The 22,739-nt window shown below is 40.4% G+C and overlaps 1 protein-coding gene across 3 annotated transcripts in view; it reads left to right on the top strand.

The window, feature by feature from the left end:
• Positions 1–22,739, top strand: part of GPD2 (glycerol-3-phosphate dehydrogenase 2) — a 516,322-nt gene that overhangs the window by 176,846 nt on the left and 316,737 nt on the right. For all 3 annotated transcript variants that reach the window (XM_029605520.1, XM_029605522.1, XM_029605521.1), the window contains 2 exons: positions 5,821–5,945; positions 17,704–17,801. In XM_029605520.1, coding sequence (XP_029461380.1) covers positions 5,821–5,945; positions 17,704–17,801 — 223 coding nt within the window. The remainder of the gene's footprint in view (positions 1–5,820; positions 5,946–17,703; positions 17,802–22,739) is intronic.

Raw genomic sequence — 22,739 nt, forward strand, 5'->3', positions numbered from 1 at the left:
CCCCTTCTAACACAAAAGATACAAATAACGTTGCTCTCTTATTTATTAAATCGATGGATTCCTCCAAAAAATTGGACACACCTGGAATACTATCCTCCCCCCTCCCAGGTATATTACTAGTTGGGACAGGAGTATCTCCTCACATGCCAGATTCTCCCTTAAATATTTCGAAAACATTTCATAAGGTGCAAGTAGTCTAGTAATAGGGAAATTTACAAAATGTAAATTCTTAATTCTGATAATATTTTCTATATTTTCCAGCTCAGCATGTAATAACATTATCAGATATATGAAGATTTTCCAACATCTTTACATTTTGTAATTCTGATGTCATATTTTCCACTGATAACTCTACATCTTAATTTTGTCCCCTGTTCTTGGATAGCAATTTTATTCCCATTCACAGTTGCTGAAAGGGAGGAACTCATCAGTGTAACATTTAAGTCCAGCTTTATCAGCATCCTCCAGACATCACCCATGGTAACATTAGACTCGTCAATGGTGTTGGGCCGTGTACTGCCTATGTTTATCGTTAAAGTTCCTTCACCTGCTTCATGCTGTTCTAGCTCCAAGCAGGGAAGTATCGCATTTTTCGGTGACTGTGAACAAATTTCAAAGCCACTTGCATTTGCGTCTTCTTCAATGACGGAGGCTCCTCCTGATATTCTTCCTGGGGGCTGCAGAGGTGTCTGTCCCATGCCAGGACTTAGAGACATATCTGATGTCTGTTTATCAGAGTCCTTCTGTGGCAAATTTCTCCTGCTCAGGTGAGCATCCATGGGGCCGGTTATTTGCGGTGCCGGAGAGGATGTCACAAACTTAGCTTTTCTTTTACGCCCCATATATTTCCAATAATTTCAAAAGGCGATTAAAGGCGATGAAAGCGACTGGCAGCCCCAGTCCTCTCTCCCCTCTCTTGCAACTTTTTTTTTTTTTTTTTGCTTTTTCAATTTTTTTGCGTCTTCGTTGCTTCGGGAGGAGGGGAGAGGACTGGGGCTGCCCCAGAGACCAGCACCCATGGACGTGGCCAGGGCAGGTGAGCGGGGGCTGGGGGAAAGTTTGCCGCCTACCCTTACCCCTGCCTCTAACGCAGGGGTAAGGGTAGAAGGTAAGTTAGCAGGTTAAACGCGCGGCAAAATGGCAGGGGCGCGCGTTACTGTATGGGAGGGAATACCGTAGTTAATTCGATCGTTTACATGAATTATGTGCTAGGTCTTACTTTCGGGGGAGGTCTTATATTTAGCAATTTGGCAAAACCTCTACGAGGTCTTATTTTCGGGGGATGTCTTATTTTCGGGGAAACACGGTATTTAGTGGGAATATCAGTGATAGCTAAACCGGGAAAAGATGCTATGTTGTGTGGGTCTTATAGACTATTGCTTTTTAATATAGACCTCAAGATTTTGGCTAAAGTACTAGCAGATCGACTAAATAAAGTGATCATTTCACAGGTTCATTTGGATCAGGCATGCTTTTTACCAGGCTAGAAAGCTGCAGATATTGTCTACAAGATAGACATTATGTGGTGGGTACTAAAGGCCCACAAAAAATAGGAACAGTGCAACTATTAAAGATGAAAATTTGTACCCAACTAGAATAGGCACCAATGGTGCAATATATGGGTTCAGGAATTGTAGAACTAATGAGTGCCCATTCAAGGTTCTGAAAAACTGATATTTTTTAAATCCAGTTTTTTTGTTGCAATTAAAACACCTATAGGCAAAACATATCCTTTTTTAAATTGTTCAATGCTCAATATGTATTAATATATAAACCACAAATAAAACTTAAACGCCGACATGAGAAAAACGAACCCTGATGTCAGCTGGTATTTCAGATCTCCTGCATCAGGGGAACTTATCTTTAACACTTTGCAATCCTGCAAATCACTCCAATTGAATCAACAGATCATCTGAATGTCAAGAAGATCTTCAAAGGGAACATTTTTCAGCATTGCTTTTAACTGTAGATGCAGAAAAAGCATTTGATATGGTTCATTGGGCATTTCTTTTCAAAACCGTAAGGAAAAGAACTTCAGGGTCTGTTTCATTAACTTACTCCAGGAATTGTATGACTATTCTGTGGTGTGTGTAAAAGTGAATGGAGACTATCTTGTGCCATGACACTTGTCATGGCACAAGATAGGGTTGCCCTTTTTCATCACTGCTTTTTGCTATATTTCTAGAGCCATTCGTGATTTGAATTCAATTCAATTCAATTCTATGATAAAAGAACCTGCATTAGTGATAAATTTTTATAAATTATCTATCTTTTCATGAAGACTGTAATCTGTAAACACCTGTATTTATTATAAGAACTTGTATTTACTATTTATATTTATTATTTAGTTATTAACATTGTTCTATTACCACTTGGTACTATTTCTCTCCTTCACCTCTAACTCTAAGTTCCTACTAAGTTAGCCATGTTATTTATACCCAATTGTTGGATGTAATTGTATATTTGTTTAATTGTTCAATCTGTTTGATGTAATTTTCTGTTCCTTGTTCCGTGTAAACCGAAGTGGTATGCACTAGTGCATGAACTCCGGTATATAAAAGCCTATAAATAAATAAATAAATAAATATCTCTGCGGATGATATACTGTTCACCTTATTGGAACTAGATCAATCTTTGGCAGGGACTGTGGAAAACTAAGACAGTTCAGCATTTCTGGGTTCAAGATAAATCTCGAAAAATCTGAGGTCTTGCATGTCTCTGTGTCAGAAGATCATCTGATGAGGTTGAAACAAGGTTTCCCCTTTACATGGGCCAGTCAGGATATTAAGGGGTTTAAGTAGGCAAGAAGACAGAGGAGCTTTATAATTTGAATTACTCACCACTGATTAAAAAAATAGAGAGAGAGATAGATATATGTGTAAATAGATAGATATATGGAGATAATGCGGGATCTAGAAAAGTGGGAGGGCTATAGTTTTTCCTGGCTTGGCAAGATAGCCATGGTGAAAATGAACATTCTTCCTTGGATATATTTGTTTCAAACCTTACCAGTTTGTGTCCTGAACAATATGTTAAAGTTGTAGCAAAGACTAATGTTTTTTTATTTCATTTGAAGGCACAGACTTCCTAGGGTGGCATGTAGTGCAATGTTCCAACCAAAAGTAAGAAGGGTTTGGGACCAAAATATACATGATACTATGCAGCCTCTCAGTTGTGTGCAATAATTGATTGGAATAAGAGGGGAGAGGTGGAACAATCCTTAATGGGCCTCATGGCCTTGTCTGCAATGATTTGGCAACCTAAGGAAACCTGGAGGCTGCTAATAGTAGCTCCTCCCCCCTACGATTAATAATTTGAGAATTTGGACTCAGTGGCACACAAAGCTAGTGGCACAGAGGGAAGTACTTTTATAGCTCTTTGCTCTATCATAATATAGAATTCACACCAGGCTTACTTTGAGATCTTTTCATAGATGAAGCGAGCAGGGACTGTCATAAATGGAGCACTTATGGGGTGGGGTAACATTTTGATGATGCCAGAAAATTTCACTTTAGTACTAAAGAAGACTATCTAGATGCATAGTTATAACAATTTTTGAGATCAGTGGTAAAGAAATATCTACTTATGAGTAAGACTTACTTTGAATGTCTCTATAGCAATACTGATAAATTGAAAGGAGCTATTTCAAAATTATATGATTTGTTGAATAAGGAGCTATATATGGGCATTGGAGAAAGATTTGTGAATGGACATCCCTGAAGAATTGGGTCTTCCCTTTTTATATACAGGAAAGCACTCCATCTCACTATCTGTTTTGGAGAGTGGGTGTAACATTTTGCTGCACTGATATTTAACCCCAGAATGGTTACAGAAAGTTTTTATCTTCACATAGATGACAAATGCTGGAGAAGTTACGGAGTAATATCAGATATGATGGGATTGTCCCATCATAGCTAAGTTTCAGGGGGTGATTTTTTTCTCTAATTAAAGCAATTATGGGTTTAAAAGTGCTCAATTTCCCTAAGAATGCTTTAGTGGTTATACCACCTTCACAGGATGATCAGCATTTACAGTCATTGGTGCAGCAGATATTTCTAGCTGCCTGGTGAGAGACAGCTTTCCAGTAGAAGAAACTTGAAGCACCTCTTTCAACAGATGATGTCAAGTACTTAGATCGTGTGTTTAGACTGAATAACATTTCTGCTTTCAAGAGACATTTTTTTCTAAATTTGAATGAGTATGGTCTTCCTATGTGACATGGTGTACATCCCGGCTGGATGTTAAACAGGATCCCCTGCCAGCCTATGCCCACATTGCCAGAAAACATATGCTTTACAATGTTGGATTTTTATACCCTGATAACTGTTGTATGTCTCTATTGATATGTTGGTTATTGTGACTGCCCACTGGTACCTAATAGACACTATGAAGGGGAAGGAGGTTGGGGTGGGAGGGATTTTGGTGATGATAAATTTGTTTTGTTATGGCTGTTATAAGGCTCTCTTGTCTGTGTATATTATGTTAGCACAATGAAATTGAAAAAAATGTTGGTTAATTCAATTAAGACAGTATGAAGTTGATATTGAGACAGTTTATTCAGCTAAATTAGGGACTTAGCCAGACAAACCATGGGATTTCAAAGTTTGTATTTTTTATTTACTTAAGTTTTTGCTGGGTAAATCTTATCTGAATATATATTATATTGTGTAAGAAAAAAAGTTAAATTCAAAATATAAGATTTTATCATTACTATTTATTAAACTTCAGTCAAAATAATTTAATGAATAGTAATGATGAACACAATATTTTGAACTTATTTAACTTTTTATTTCTTTAGCGAGACAATGCAAGCAATATATATTTTTGTAGCACAGATAGTAATGGTATATGCATAACCAGAACCTCTGCTTAAGATATCCAACAGTAAGGGAATTTACTTCAAATGAAGTCAATTTGCCTGTCTCTGTGATGTTCAGTACGGATTCAAAATCAATGTATAGGTTTATAGTTCTCGAGAGTGTGTTATTTCAGTGATGCAATTTCTACAACATGAGTATTCCAGAATTCAAGCCGAGACACTCCCACCCCCTTCCCCAGAATAAGCAGTTGTTAACTTCCCAGCGTGAACCAGCTGAGTTACCAACTTTGTAGTTTTCAAAAGTAAAAGGAAACATCTTCCCCCAATATCCCAGCAAGTACAGTAAAAGATTAAGTGAAAAAGAGAGACCAATATTTGCTAGAATGGGGTGTTTTGGGGGATATTTTAAAGAGGAGTAACACATTTTGGTATGTGCATTAAAGGGTGGCTTCTAAAGGCATTCAGCCATTGGCCTTGTGCCTTAGAACACCTAAGAGCATCTATTGAAATTCTAGGATATAGACCCTGTTATGTACCATTGCTGACCTATATTATGTCTTTTTATTTTTCTGGGGAAAGACAGCAGAGAAGATAGTAAAAGTTGTCAATCATGATACTATTTGTTGTAGGCCATCTTTACATACTGTTTGTCTATATTATATATGTATTTGGTTTTGTATTAGTTTATGGTTCTTGTGGAGAAAGGAAGTTGGCTGCAATTGACTTGCTGGATTCCCTCAGTGTTTTCTTCTTTGTCCTGTTTGAATCTCATGTCCAGTTAAAAGGATATAACTTACAGTTGTCAGTGTTACAGTTCTGCTGTATTCTTTTCTTAAAATTGATTGCAATTCTTAAAGTATAATATACTTTGAATGCAAATTTGTTCACATTCACTGCAAACTTTCTTGTGACAGTCTGTCAACTAAAAAAAAGCGATGTAATGAATTACACTAAAATTTCACACAGTTAAGAAATTATTTCTGTGGTTTGCTTAAACATAGGTCTAAAAACAGCCCTTGTAGAGAAAGATGATTTCTCATCTGGGACCAGCAGCAGAAGTACTAAATTGATCCATGGTGGGGTCAGATACCTTCAGAAGGCTATCATGAAGCTAGATATTGAACAGGTAATTTCTTTGTTAGCTAATACACTAAAATTACAAATAGACTTAAATGCTCTTTTTTTTCAGTTAAGTGTGCTTTATTTATAAACAATTTCTGTAAAAAGTGTTCAAATAATGAACTATGATAGTCTGTTGTGAAGAATCCAAAAAACCCACGAGAAGCTCAGCTGAGCTGTGCCATTCCCCTTACCAGGTGTTATCAGACAATTATCACTCCTAGTGACTCTGGTAATTCTTTTATTTTACTTGTATACAAGGAGACAGTACAGGTGTATACTAATTGGAAGAAATCAAGAAATGCAGAGTTACATCATTTCTTAGTATATGGCTATGGAAGTTAGCACTTCTGGGTGGACTCACAATATGATGTATTTGTATATGATGTATTGTATTACAATTTTATTTTATGATTGCTGTATTTCATGTGATTATCTGGTTTTATTTTGTTGTAAATCGTTTAGGAAGATTTGATCTGGAAAGTGATTAATAATTTTAAAATAAAAATACAATTTCCATATAAGATAAAACTCAAATTCTGACCAGTAAAAGTTCTGTATCTATATTTCTAGCAGCTTCTCTACCCAATTAATAATTTTGATACCTGTATACATTTCCTAACTTTTCTCTAAATGCTCTGCTATTAACTCCAGGGAAGATCTAGTTCAAACCAGTTACTGTCAGTGCAGAACAATGGCATGTATTATGCAATTTTTTTTGTTATATATTATGAATCTTAATCATTAAGCAATAAACTTTAAATGTAAAAACTAAAATAACACTGATCCTAACTTCAGCATGGAAAGGTTACTAAAGTTCATAGCATGAAGCTGGCCGCACTTTAATTAGCTAGAGATGGGAAAGTACCATACAGCCTTTGTTGTCGATTTTTTTATTGTTATTTTCGATTTTTTAATTTTTTAATTTTTGATTTTCAATTTATGTTACAAATTTTTTACTGTTTTTGTAAATGTGAAGAACAGAAAAAATGCTTAAATATTATTGTGAATGTGAACTGCATCAGCAAGCCAGTCGGCGGCAGACCAAGAATTTTTATGGTGAGCGCCCGGTCTTCTCAATCATTTGCAGTCACTTATATAGCTTTGTTTCATCTTTGTATTTAAGTAACTAGAACTGATGCAAGCACTTCTAAAAGACGACTGTGACTATCAATGAATGTAACTGCGGCCGAAGTTTCGCTGTAAAAACAGCTTCATCAGGAACCAAGTTTAAACACAATTATTCACAGGTTCCGTCGCTGAAAACAGCTGATATTGCGTCTTCATGAAAAAGTGTTTGAATATAAGGACCGAAGGTCTCTTTACTGCACTTCTATATCCATGTTATCATCTGGACACACTGGTCTCACTCGTGATTTCAAAATGGACATTCTGTCCATTTTGAAATCACTTTTCATGAAGACGCAATATCAGCTGTTTTCAGCGACGGAACCTGTGAATAATTGTGTTTAAACTTGGCTCCTGATGAAGCTGTTTTTACAGCGAAACTTCGGCCGCAGTTACATTCATTGATAGTCACCGTCGTCTTTTAGAAGTGCTTGCATCAGTTCTAGTTACTTAAATACAAAGATGAAACAAAGCTATATAAGTGACTGCAAATGATTGAGAAGACCGGGCGCTCACCATAAAAATACTTGGTCTGCCGCCGACTGGCTTGCTGATGCAGTTCACATTCACAATAATATTTAAGCATTTTTTCTGTTCTTCACATTTACAAAAACAGTAAAAAATTTGTAACAAATTGAAAATCAAAAATTAAAAATTAAAAATTAAAAAATTAAAAAATCGAAAATAACAATAAAAAATAGACAACAAAGGCTATAAAATTAGTTTTATTGGAGCATTTTTTCAAAATTAAAATAACATTTCCATCTTTTCCTATGACTAGCGTATATTTTTGATGGAATTCTCGAGCTCTTTTTTATGAGTGAGAAAGTACCATACAGACCAAGATTGGGCTTACTAAATTTCTACAAAGTTCCCCCTTTTGTGATTATCACAATTGATTACATTTTATATCTGCTTACACATACCATGCCACCACACCATCTATAGCACCTACACAAATCTTTGAGTACTTTACGATAAAACAATATTCATAAAGCAAATGCTCTGCTCTTGGAATGGGAGCGAAGAAACAAAAGAGATTGGTGTAACAAGGGACTCTTTATTAGAACTTGTCTGACTCTGGCCGAGTTTCGCTCACACAGGAGCTGCCTCAGGGGCTACTATGGACAAGAGTAAAATTTAAAATCAAACACACATATATAAGACAGATTGACATGAATGTATGTAAATACATAAAAAGATAAAGTTATAACATGCTTACATAGTAAAATAAAATACAATAAAATACAAAACAGTTATGTGCACATAATTCAACATGTAAAAATGGAACGCACAAACATTTGTAAAAATGTGAATGAATGAATGAAATAAATAAACAGACATCTATAAATAACTAAATGCGTGAGAACTGTATCGAACCAAATTGGCTTATATCAGTCTTATTCATTCTTGAAATTCAATTGTGTCTGTGTTTTTTGTGTGTATTTCATCACGAAGTACGCAGATGTAACAGAGGAGTAGCATGAACTGGTAAAATAGTCCTATGGTCGCAGCACAAGAAAATACCTGTATGGATGGGTTCTTGAAATATCGCAACTTCAACGTGAATGTAACAAACTGAATGCCAAAAGTGCTCACAATATATGAAAGACTTTTTTTTTTTTTTTTGACCAGCCATAATAGGCTTCATTGTGGGAGCAAGGTTGCTTTATGACTCCGCCTTATTTTTAATCATCGGTCAGATACCAGTGACAATATATATAATTTTGGATTTTTCAAATTTGCTCAGTGAATATAACTTATCTTAAAAGTCACCGCTGTTTGCATAGCTCTGAAGCCTTTGGTTCTTAACACGCCCGACATGGGTCCATGTTTCGAATGATGCTGTTCATTGTCAATGGCCATGTTCAAGATTTAAAAGACTACAAATACAAAGTAGTTATTAAGCCCTTGACAAAGAACGGCATCGTTCGAAACATGGACCCATGTCAGGCGTGTTAAGAACCAAAGGCTTCAGAGCTATGGAAACAGCGGTGACTTTTAAGGTAGTCAGCTCTCTGACTACCTCGAAAACCACAACATTCTGCACCCCGCACAATTCGGCTTCCGTAAAGGTCGCAATACGGAAAACCTCCTTCTGGCAGTCACCAACACCATACATATAGGCATGGACCAAGGAACCTCATTCTTACTCGCTATACTAGATATCTCTGCTGCTTTCGACACTGTCAACCACCAAATACTCCTATCCCGGCTATCAGAAATCGGCATCTCTGGCACTGTACTATCATGGTTTACCTCATATCTCACCCATAGAGAATACCTGGTCAACATTGACAACTCTGAGTCCCCACGCATACCCCTCCTCCAGGGTGTCCCCCAAGGATCCTCCTTATCCTCCACCCTCTTTAACATATATCTTCTTCCCCTCTGCTATCTACTTTCTAACCTCGGTCTCAATTTCTTCATGTATGCGGATGATGTACAGATCCTCATCCCCATGCAAAAAACCCTACAAGAAACTCTAAACTTCTGGGAATCCTGTCTTGCCTCCATTAACTCTCTCTTAGACAGCCTCCAACTCGCTCAACACAGCAAAAACTGAAATCATCCTCATTTCCAACAAACTCGAGGTTACCTCACAGGCCTCTACTAAAACTACCCCCACAACCCTCCCCATCCTGCCATCTGTAAGAGACCTAGGTGTTGTATTAGACAAACACCTTAATTTTCATCCACACATCAAATCCCTTCTAAAAACCGGCTTCTATAAACTCCACATCCTCAAAAAGCTCAAACCCCTCCTCCACCTTCAAGACTTTCGCCTTGTATTGCAGTCCACAATCCTATCAAAATTAGACTACTGCAATTCACTTCTCCTAGGCCTGCCCTACGCCACAATTAAACCACTACAAATCTTGCAGAACTCCATGGCACGAATCATCACAGACACTCGTAAGAGAGAACACATCACACCCATTTTAAAAAAACTGCATTGGCTCCCCATCCCTTTCCGTATAAAATACAAAACCCTTACAATACTCCATAACATGCTTCACAAAAATGACCACGAATGGCTCAAGGAAACACCACGTTTCCGTACATCCAATCGTCCATCCAGAGCCTCCACGGCGGGCACTTTACACATCCCACCCCTCAAAATAGCACACCACTCAACTACCAGAGAGAGAGCCTTTACCATAGCCGGCCCCTCCCTCTGGAATTCTCTTCCCACGTATCTCCGCCTTGAACCTTCCTTACCCAACTTCAAAAAAGGCATCAAAATCTGGCTTTTCTTACAAGCATACCCTGACTCCAATCAGACCTAAACCCCCTCCACTGCCACTTCCAATTCCCTTACCCCTTCTAATCCGTTGATGCATCCTAGGGAATTCCTGATTTTGTAAATTTGTTAATTTTTTATTCTCAGTTTTTTTAACACAGTTCCTATCAATTTCTCTCTCCCCTAGCACTTCACTACCTTTCTCCTTCCCGCAACTTCTGCGCTTACTGTCACCTGACCCCCCATCCTCTCCTTTTTCCTTCACTGCTCCACCTCCCCCCTCCCTGTTATTTGTAATTTCCTCTTCCTCCTTTACAATGTTGATTGTGAACCGGCATGATATGTCCTATGAATGTCGGTATATTTTAAAAGCATTTAAATAAATAAATAAATAAATACATATTCACTGAGCAAATTTGAAAAATCCAAAATAATATATATTGTCACTGATATCTGACCGATGATTAAAAATAAGGCGGAGTCATAAAGCAACCTTGCTCCCACAATGAAGCCTATTATGACTGGTCAAAAAAAAAAAAGTCTTTCATATATTGTGAGCACTTTTGGCATTCAGTTTGTTGCATTAGAATTTTCCATAGCGCTTAAATTCAGACTCCGGGGATTACGTGATTCATTGTTGATTAACTTCAATGTGAAACCATCACAGTATACTAAAAGCGATTTTAAAAGAGACAACTTGGTGTTAATAGAAAATATGTACATACTCTTTGATGCTAAAAAAACAAATAGCATAGGGAGAGGACCTATGATAATTGAAATATGAAAAATAGAAAAAGAAAATTAAAAAAAAACTTATACCAATTGATAAAAACAAAATTCACTGTTGAGACTTAAATATAAAAATTAAAAAATTAAATAATAAAAAAATTAAAAAAAATTAAAAATAATAAAAGGTTTATAATATGGTGCTTTAGAACCACAGAGAGAAATTAGATGATGCCTCCATGGTGGCAATCCAAAGTATCTCTCCTCATGCTTGATTTTAGGTATGTGGAAATGAGCGATCTCATTTAAGTGCAAACCAAATTGACTCTGGGAGCCGTAACACCTCTCGGGCTCCTTTCGGCATCCTGCCCCTTTTCCATTCTTGAAATAATTGCATGTTACACATTAATCTTGGTATTAATTGGCCGCAGCTTTTATTAACATAACTGTTAATATGAAATCAACTTTATAACAGTTTACCTGCCCGGGCCAATCGGACAGTCTCACTGCTACCGGAACCACGCCCCCCTTTTGTAGCCCGCCATGATTCTAGCAAGGCGACATCATTCCGGCCCCCCGCCTTGTTTACAAGCAAGGGGGCCCTGCCTCCGGGCGTGGTTCCCACCCCTTTTACAACCTGCCTTTTGTCAGCCCCACGGCTGACCTAGGTCTAATAATTCTCTGTTGGCCCGGGTACCCGCCACCAGCGCCAGGTAGTGTTTACACTTACCTGGTGCCCCCCCAAACCAAACCTTAGCTGCGGCTGTTTTACACCCATGTGTAGTTCATTTCGAGTGCCTCTTGTATTTCATTATTGAAAAGGTTGTACCCGATATCAGATAGGTGTACCCTGTCCTGCTGGTAAAAACCTTCGCACTGTTCATCGGCCCATGCGTGCCGTATCTGACAGCCCCCCATGTGCATCAACCAACCTCCGTCCTGTCTAACTTCTTCCGGGCTCAACCCCTTAACTTTTGATTAGCAAATTTAATGCGAGATATTATGTTGGACCAGCAAATAAACACTCCTGGGAACAGCATAACAGTTGTCTACATGACATTACCCCTAAATCGTTCCCGCCCAGGTGTATTATGATGTCTGGTCTGGCCAACGAATCTCTCTTGACCCATAGTATGGGAAGTAACTGCTCCCAGCACATTCCACGCTTTCCCATCCAAGTGATGCGCACCCCTCGACGTGCTAAGCCCAGATGTGGGCCGTATCTGCGCTGCCATGCCCTCTGTTCTGCCCAATGCACAAATGAGTGCCCCACGATCCACACCTGCAGCAACCTCGGGCCCGATTCTGCAATAAAGCAAGTTAATCAACCTGTTGTAATGCGCCAGCTCGATCAAGCCTGACGTAGGAATTTACCGCAGCAGAGTGCCATCTTCCTATCTGTTGTATGGCCTCCGTTGTGAACCCTGCCTGCGCCGTGCTAGTGGCCACTCCTATTCTGAAAGTGTGTCCCAAAGTTGTCCTCATTCTCTCCTATCTCATTTAAGGTTCGCTTGAGTATCACTGAAAACTGGTATCACGTTAAGGGGACCCCGTCCGCATGTTAAGTGATCCCCTTTTGTAGGTCGCACGGCTTGATATTTCTCTAAATTGGCCAGTGGGCAAGTGATCTGACTATGCAATCGTTTTAATGTCAAGGTAGCCTCCCGCCCCAATTGATCAGTTTTGGACCTTGGTATAAACATCCTCATCGTGTTCCCCTGTTTCGTGACATTCCGCATTAGCAGAAAAGACTTGTCCAATCCAGAGTCTCCCTGCCTGTTTATCAGCAGCAGATGAAGGTAAGAAGCATTGAGAGAAAGATGAGCAAGCAGCAGTAGTGGATCTACAGAGCACACACCTTTCTTCCTTATGCTCCTATTTTTCACATCCAGGCCTCATGGGGTGAAGAGAACATCAGCAGCCTCCCTGCCAGGCCAGGCAGAGGAAGATAAAGTTGGTGTCCTGCCAGGCCCATATGAACAGGAGTTGGTGATACCGTGCTTTGATCTGGGTTGGAGGAGGAAGGAACAACCTCCCACTGGCCAGGAAGGAGGAGAAGGAAGCAAGAGCAGCTTCCTGTCATACTCCTGCCCAGTCTGATGAGGAAATATCAGTCTTCTACTGGCTCTGTGACACACCTCCCGGGACTTCGTGACACACTAGCGTGTCTTGACACATCTGTTGAGAACCACTGCTCTAAATGAATAAAACAGAAAAACAGTAAGTCTGGTACAGAACATATGTAAGACAAATGTACACTAAACATTCTAGCCAAGAACACATATCAAATATGGCCATGGTATCTACTCGCTGCCATTGTTTCAAGCTGGAAAAAAACCTGACCAATCAAGAGAGGAGACAAAACCATCTAGCAAAAAGGGAATGTCAGATGATAGAATTCCACTCAACTTTACTGTTATGTCCCAAAGGGTGAACAGCCTAAACAGAAAAATTCCAAAAAAGTTCTTTTATGGTTAGTTTGGCAATATGATCACTGTCCCACCAATAGGAGCAAACATGTTCCAAAACTCACCATTTTAAATGAGAAAAATCATGTTGAAAATCCTTGGTCAGAGCAAACATGCAAATGTTTGTGGCGCTAATATCCAACTATTTGAATCTAAGAACAGGAATTTATTCTTATCAACTTGATAAACTTTCTGACTGCTACTGACGAATCCCCAACATTCATCTCATGCTATAACATTTAAAAAGAGTGATATATCTAATATATAAATATTTAATACTTACATAGAATACATTGCTTTCACTTTAAGAAAAGAAAGGAGTTTGGCTATAGATAAACGCAGACTAAGAAAAAAAATGCCAAGGAATTACAGAGAAGATAAAAAAATATATATATTGAGAACCTGGTGAGACTGTTGGAAAATGTGGAATGGATTTTAAGTTCTTATTTTTTTCTTTACATTCAACTGCATAGGAACAATTTTGATATGTACTCTGTTCGGTGAGAGGTAGACATGTTGCGGGATTAAGTAAAGACACTCAAAGGAACAAGAGAATGGAAGAGGGTCCAGAGCTGTTTTGCCAAGAAAGTATCCTTATAGTTTTATCCAAGGTTTATTTAAGACTGGAAAGAGCAGATTCTTTCACTTTCCCCATCAATCTATTTAATCAAATATGACATCCTCATGACTGTACCCACATAAGTAGTTAGTCATGATTTTGCAGGGTGGCAGTCTTAGAGTCCTTGCTTTCCACGACAGAATTAACACGTGTGTCTGTTCTGTGTCCCCATACACAAACACACAGCCACTGCCAAAATCACCAAAATATCCATTGGCTCCCAATCCCAGCCTGTTCATTACCTGAACCATTCACTGATGGTTCTAAAGTTTTCAAAACCATATGATCATATGGTGTCTGTCAATAAATATCCATAAATATTCTGTTTACGAGCAGAGGTTACTCATAGATGCCACTAGGAGTTGTCCCAAATATTTACGTCTTTACACAACCAGAAGTTGCTCCTAGACACCACTAGGTACTAACAGAATAATCAGAGGGGTGACTGTGAAGTGGCTGAGACGGTTTCCAAACCACCCTGCAGTGGCACAGGGGACTACAGCCACAAGGTAGGCATAGCAAGTGTCCAGGGGAAAGAGAGACTCTAAGGAAGGGAGGGGCTGGCACAACAACCAAACAAATGAAAACAGGAGGAACAGTAAGATAGTCATAAGGAGTTACAGAGAAGAGAATATTACAAAAATCCCTGAACCAAAACATTACAGGAAACCGGAGCTAGAAGTAGTACCAGAGGGGGCAGCGGGAGAGGATAGTAAATTGTGGCAGAAAAAAAAGCCAAAAACATTCCCATGACTTCCAAATGGCTTCTCTACACAGCCAATGCACCTTCTGAAGAACCATCCCCCATTCCCCGAGGGAGCTCAGTGTAGCTTTGCCATCCCCCTTACCCAGGTCATACAGTGATCACACCTAGTGACTCTAGTAATATTTATTCTATTTTACTTGCAAGCAAAGAGACAGCACAGCTATATGCTAATTTCAAGAAATCAGGAGATACAGGCTGGTACATCATTTCAGTGATTCATTATTAAACAGTAGCTCATTAGTTAATATACAGCTATTAACTGAAGCATAACATACCCTTTCTGATTGATCTGAGTTTACCAGAAAATAATACAATTTCATGTGTCTTAGACAATGGATTTTTATTAGGAGTTTTCTTAATGCTATCACAATGAATTTATCACTATAAATTTAATGATTGTCAGGTGTTAAAAGGATTACATATTCAGCAATTGTTACAGATAGGAAAATACTCTGTTCTTATAAGATTTGTAAGACACTAGCATATCAAATTAACTTATCATATTAAGTCTCGGCCATCCTGCATATAGGAACTTAAATGCCCAAACCTTACAATAGTCCAGAAGTTCTGATAGGTGGGTTTGTGTGGCAAAGCCATAGAACCTCAGACTTGCTGGTGCCTAGTCAGCTGTTTTTCCATACAATCCTTTTTTTCTTTGTTTTTGTGTATGGAGAATAGTCTTTGTTGGCACTCTATTCTGCAAAACATGGTCAAGCGTGCCATGTATCCATGTGTGAGAGAGACTCCAATTTGTCAGCATCCACACAGTTTAGAAGGTTTTACTGGTCGTTGCTCCTAGATACAAATAATCATTTTATGCCTACATACAAATCCTAACTTCTCTTAAAAGCTCTACTGTTAACTGCAAGGAAGATACGTTTCATACCAGTTAGTGCAGAACACCCTTACTTTAGGATGGAAAGGATATTAAAGTTTGCAGCATGAGGCAGACTACTGCGTGACATGTGCATTTTAATTAGCTAGAAATGGGAAGCATGCAGAGACCAAGAGTGAGTCTACTAAGTTTGTACAGTTGAGGGGACCCATCTGGTCAAATCTCAGCAGCAGCTCCTGGGTAGCTTATATGGCAAGGGCTATGAAAATGTTTGCCACAAACCTTATGGTCAATGTCTCTCTGGTCAAGAGCTAACCCAACTTTTTTTTTGGGGAGGGGTGGGACTGGATAATTTGGACCAATCGCACTGCAGCCTTGAAGCTAATTGATTTGGATTAATGAACTACGAAATGCCAATTAATCTCTTTATAATGAGGAGAACAAAGAAAAGGAGGAGCTACATTGTACCAGTGAAGCAGACCAATACCTTACCCTGCTGTTCCTTAGCCTGCAGGGCTACTTCCTACTTCCCTCATGGTCCTGGGATTGCCCCCCCCCCCCATCCTAAACTAGATGCTGTAATTGCTGAAACACAGCTGTGTGCAAGACATCAGACAACAGTGAGACAGTGTGATTGCAATCCACCCAGCAGCATCAAGTGTGAGCTCCCAGAGAATGTGGTGAAAGCTATTAGTGTAGCTGCGTTTAAAAAAGATTTGAACAAGTTCCTGGAGGAGAAGTCCATTAACAATTATTAAGGTAGAGTTGAAGAAATCTACTGCTTATTCTTGGGATAAGTAGCTTGGAATCTATCTACCCCTTGGGATCCTGCCAGGTTTTTGTGACCTGCTTGGCCACTGTTGGAAACAGGATGCTGGGCTTGAGTCTGACCCAGTATGGCAAATATTATGTTCTTATATGTAAGATATATTTATGTTAAAATGTTTCTCTGTCACTATGTATGCTGTTCTGCGATAATTAAATTTTACCAAGATTATCTACCTTATAAATGGCCTGTGACCGACGGCCCGCAAATGCGCAGTAGAGCGCAGCTCTACTGCGCATGTGCGGGCAAGGATGTCGATCAGAAAAAAAAAATGGCGGTGGGGCCGCAGGAGCGGGAGGAGAAGCAGCGGTGCCACTGCTTCTCCTCCCCAGATCTGCCGGCAGATCTCGGGGGGGGGGGGGTGTCACTCCCGCGCCCCCCCCACCGAGATCTGCCGGCAGATCTCGGGGGGGGGGTGTCACTCCCGCGCCCCCCCCCCACCGAGATCTGCCGGCAGATCTCGGGGGGGGGGGTGTCACTCCCGCGCCCCCCCCCCCGAGATCTGCCGGCAGGAGCGGGAGGAGAAGTAGCGGCACCGCGCGCGCGCGGTGCTGCTACTTCTCCTCCCCAGATCTGCCGGCAGATCTCGGGGGGGTCACTCCCGCGCGCGCGGCAGTGACCCCCCCCCGAGATCTGCCGGCAGATCTGGGGAGGAGTTAATGGAGCCGGGTGAGGGTTGCGGGAAGTCGCGCTTACGGCGCCGGGAGGAAATGGAGGTGGGTGAAGGGAGGGAGGGAGAGGGGGACTGAGTGAGTGGGAGGGAGAGGGGGACTGAGTGAGTGGGAGGGAGAGGGGGACTGAGTGAGTGGGAGGGAGGGAGAGGGGGGACTGAGTGGGAGGGAGTGAGGGAGAGGGGGGACTGAGTGAGAGGAGAGGGAGGGTGGAGAGGAGTGGGTGGGGGAGGGGGGTGGTGAAGAGTGAGGGGAGAGAGAATGAGGGGGAGATGAGAGACAGAGGGATGTAGCCCGTTTTAACGGGCTTTACGGCTTGTTGAAAATATCAGGAGAAACTAATTTAAAAATGAGCTATAAAAATGCTTCTAAGATATTTTGTTATTAGTTTGTTGTTCATCCTGATTTTTTCATCATTCCCAGTATTTGATGCAGTACATAAGACTTCAAAATCCTGATTGATTGCTTCTGTTTGTTTTCAGTATAAGCTAGTCAAAGAAGCACTTCATGAACGTGCCAACCTGCTAGAAATCGCTCCTCATTTGTCGTCTTCCTTGCCTATAATGCTTCCTGTTTACAAGTAAGAACTAACCCTATTTGCATTTGCTTCTGTTTTTGGTGAAATATGTAGCATGGCCCCAGGGCCATTGCTTTTATTTGGGACATGTGTGCTGCACAGAAAGGCTAACACACCTGAAAAGCTAATATGTGCTACTCTGTTATATAAAGCCATCTATGTGCCTGATTATACTAAATGGATTCGCTGTTCTTGTTGAGTTCCCTAGCCATGCTGGTACTAATAGTTAAGAGTTGGGCTATTGTAGGGAGAAGATGCCCAGCATGCCAGTGCTAGAGTTGAAAATTCAAAGCTGATGCTGTGACTTTAAGCAAGAGCTGAAGCTACAACTGGACTCTGAAGCTGGAACTCAAATTACTGATTGGAACTAAGAACAGAGCTTTAACGCTATAAGAGTTCACTAAATGTGAGAGCTTGGGTACATTGTAGTTGCTGTGAAGTTCTTGGAGGAGAAGTCCATTAATGGCTATTAATCAAGTTTACTTAGGGAATAGCCACTGCTATTAATTGCATCAGTAGCATGGGATCTTCTTAGTGTTTGGGTAATTGCCAGGTTCTTGTGGCCTGGTTTTGGCCTCTGTTGGAAACAGGATGCTGGGCTTGATGGACCCTTGGTCTGACCCAGCATGGCAATTTCTTATGTTCTTAAGGAGATCCTAAGACTCTGGATTTTGTCTTACACTCTCAGTACTTCCCCATCAAAAGTCACAGTTTGTCCCAAAAGTGTTATATTTGATTTTGTGACCCACAAAATCGCTTGTCTTTTTCTTGTTTATTAAATTTGACTTCATATAGCTAGAAATTATGCTAAGCAAATGTTTAGATTATCAAGTGCCTTCTCCTGGTAAGATCCCAGTGGCAACAGCAGCTGGATATTGTCAATATTGTACCTATTCACAATATAATTCAGTAAGGCTCTTGAGACTACATATTATATGATATATAAGTTCCTTTTTAACAGCCTTAGATGGTTCAGTGATATAATCAAGACAAAAAAGGATGAATTAGAGATATATCGTTCCCTAAAGGCAAAAAGCATGTTTCCTTCAATTAATTTCTGCCTTCTTGTTTAGTGTTTGTTTTTGATGCTTCTAACCTTTGTTAGACAAAGGCTATAATAAGGTCATTTTATGTGACTTTTTCCAGTGTAAGCCTATTAGCATATACTGTAAGTAGTTAATTTAAAAATTGCTCTGTCTTATCAAACGGTGTATTACCTCAACTAAGACAGGAGCCAGTGAGTCTGAAGGCTTCCTTCTTGTGCAGTAATTTGAAGCATTTGTTGTTAGGTAGGCATATGTGTAATTTACATACACACAAAAACCCTTTCACAACACTTTTTCACTTCTTACATTCTCATCATACCTACCCCCTTCTTTCTTTCTCTTTGTTTAAAAGCTGCATAATTCTGTAATATAAACTTTATAATAAGCTTCTGTCATATATAAAATGTTATTATATAATTACCTGCATTTGTGGCTATCTTCTGTTGTACTCACTGCCCTGGGAAAGTGAACTCTGGACCTAGCATGCACATTACTAATAATAAAATTACAGATGTAATCCGCAAAAAAAGAAAAAGCAAATCCTAAACCCACTAATAATCAAAGGCTGTACACACGTTAAGTAATAAAGGAGCCAGATGGGAGCGCTGTGGGACCTTCCACCTAAGCGACTGCAAATTGAAGACCTTATTCCCAGTTGTGGTTGGAAACTGACTCTTTAGAGTGGAAAAGTGCTCTGACAGAGCTCAATATATTTATTGAGCTCTGTCAGATAAAAATAAGCTCATTTGTTTTAGAGCCAATCCTGATAGTCCCATATTCGCTAATTGTCTAAACAAAATGGGATGATTGATGTTTCGAAAGCCACGCTGAGGTCCAATAAGTGCCAAACAGAACCACGTTCCTTATACTATTCTACTTGTAACATATTGGATACTTTGTAGCTTATACTAAAGTTTTCTGCTTTATTAAGTTTTAGTCCTCTTTAATTTAATTTGCAGTAGATTCAGTTTGATTATCCAAGGCTCACCTGCATCACTTTAGTATTTTTTATTTAGACCTAGATTCATCAAAATGCTATAAATATAGCGGAAATAGCACCCATGATAAAACAGATGGGGTGGTTAGGCTAATTTCCCTGCTCCTGCATCTGAAAGGTAATTTTCCCGTTGATAGCAGGGCTGAATTAGCCATGCTGTCATGGGACCTGTCAATCAGGTGTGGGAGGTGGAGCTTTAACAAGCAGAGATTAGATTTTTGTTCTCTGTGGCTACGCGTGTGTTCCTGCGCAGGAAAGCAACAGATTCTCCTCAGTCTTTTTTCCGCGAGCAGGATCGCACGCGGGGCTGACTTCTCCTCAGCATTTATTGTTTTTCTAAAGAAATGTCAAAAAAGTCGGGGTTTAAACCCTGTACCTGTGGCAAGGTAATGGTCACGAATTGCCATGACCGATGTTACCGATGCCTGGGGCCAGAACACAATTAAAAAAATTGTGAATGTTGTCCCCGAATGTCCCCAAGAGCCCAAAAACAGCGGGTTTATAGGATTCGGGAACTTTTCAGTTTTTCAGAGCCATCAGAGGCTCATTCTTCACCTGGCCCCTCGACAAGAACGGCTCCATTACAAAACAAGCGTCGTCGTGGAGGCTTGGAGGTAAGGACTTGCCGAAACAGCATAGGCCACCGGATCCGAGAGGACAGACGGAGCCTCAAAGGTCGGCGCAGGAAACAACGGCGCTTAGAAATTCGGCGCCTATAACTTATGCGCCCAAAGTACCTTCTGCGCCTAAATCACCATCGGCGCATGAACCTTCTGCGCCCAAACAGACATCGGCGCCGAAGACGTATGCGCACATGGTGCCAGAGCAGTCTGCACGCACATTGCAGGACACTTTTTTGTGCTCAGCGCCGGAAACAATGGGGCTGAAGACATCTGTCCGCACGGCACTGAAAGCTTATGCGCACAAGTCGACATATGTGCATAATCTACAGAAAACATCGGCACATATGGCGCTGAAGGCATTGGAGCACACGAGAACAAGGAAATTGAAGCACGGTGAACTTCATCAGTCCAAACACCCATATCATTCAATACCACATGGGGTAAAATGAAGATATCACTCTCCAGAGGTACTGCATTCCACCTCTTCAGATTCCAATTCTACAGAGGTGAAATCAAAATGTATAAGACTATCGCCGTCAGGAAGTGGAATCCACACAGGACGCTATCACCATAGGCGGTCACGTCACTCACATCAAAAACCTGGGAAGACAAGGGATACATGGGAAGTGAGCCCTTCTACTTCTAGGTCTTCCCACACACGAAGTACAGGCACCTTATCTCGCAAAGACATCATACAAATCACTTCCTTTGCTGCATCTACATCCTCAGATAATTCTGTTAGGACCACAGAAGGCAAGAGGGGACAGAAGTATGAGGTGCCAAGTGCTTCCCCTCAAATTCCTCCGGTGCAACCTAAACCATGTGAGTTACCGAAGCAATCTGGTTGTTCAACAATGTCTCCTCAAACAAAAGAGGTGTTTTTTACGAAACACTTCAGTCATCTTTTAAGATGTCTAACGAACTATCTGTGAGTTCCCTGGAACACAATATACATACCTCTAGAGAACCATCGGTGCAGCCTCCAGCATCCCTAATAGCAAAACGTCCAATTTCACCAATTCAACAGCAAGATAAACCTATCAATTCTTTGTCTCCGCAAACATCCCCATCGTCATCTACCGGATTCCCATCAGATCCGCAGGAACAACCACATGAACCGTATTCCCCTCCAGAAGACCTGACATACCCACAATTTTTAGAAAAATTGGGCATGATATTACATCTGGAGGTACAAAAGGAGACAGACCCTAGATCAGAAACCTTTGGTCTCCTAAAGATTTTTGACGCTCCGGGAGAACCAACATCTCTTCCACCACAGGAACTGTTACATACAGTCTTACAGAAATCTTGGGAAACACTTTACTCTCTGTCAGCGGTTTCAAAGAAAACGGATATAAAATTTTGCATGCGAAAACATCACCTTACTCTATGCCGCAACTACTACATGCTTCAATTGTGGTAGAGTCTGCAATGCAAAGATTCAAAAAAGCAAAGTCGCATGCCTCATATCCACCAGGCAAAGACAACCGATATTTAGATGAGTTTGGCAGGAAAATGTACCATAACTCAATGTTGAATGCCAGTATTATGCACCATTAATTCTACATGGTACAATACCTATATGAGTGCATATAGGCCACAAAAGGTATGCTTTCCTCGATGGCAGAGCAGATACCATGCGTCTTCATGACATGGAGGAGTATTCTCGACACCTTCTGGGGTTGATTATATGAGGGATTTGAAACATCTTCCAGAGCATCTGCAACAGCCATCGCAGCCCGTAGGATGGCATGGTTACGCTCTAGTACAATACGAGAAGATTTACACGAGAAACTAATGAACCTCCCGTGTACAGGAGACAACCTGTTTGGAGAATGATTTCAAGACACAGTCGGCAAATTAAAAGAGGAAGCTTTAGCAGTCCAATCCTTAACATCACAATCTCACTACTCGACCATGCGTTATGTGGGATCTACTCGTAGACAATCCTATGCCCGTAGACCTTACAGATCTTATCAATCCTTTCATTCACAGGCGTATCCATCTTACCATTGCCAACCACCACAACACAACCCAACTCAACGTTAGGGGTAAGCCACGTAACCAAAGACAGCAGACACAACAACCAACTGCTGCAGTAAAATCAACGCCATCTTTTTAATAAACCAGTCACCACCACTACATCAAGCACCACCTGGCAGAATTCATTCTTGCCTGGCAACCTGGGAGAGAATAACAACCGATTAATGGGTTTTAGACATAGTATGTCACGGCTATCAACTCCAATTCGCCACAAAACCCATATTACCTCACT

Source organism: Rhinatrema bivittatum, chromosome 6, assembly GCF_901001135.1.
Source record: "Rhinatrema bivittatum chromosome 6, aRhiBiv1.1, whole genome shotgun sequence".
NCBI classification, from domain to species: Eukaryota; Metazoa; Chordata; class Amphibia; order Gymnophiona; family Rhinatrematidae; genus Rhinatrema; species Rhinatrema bivittatum.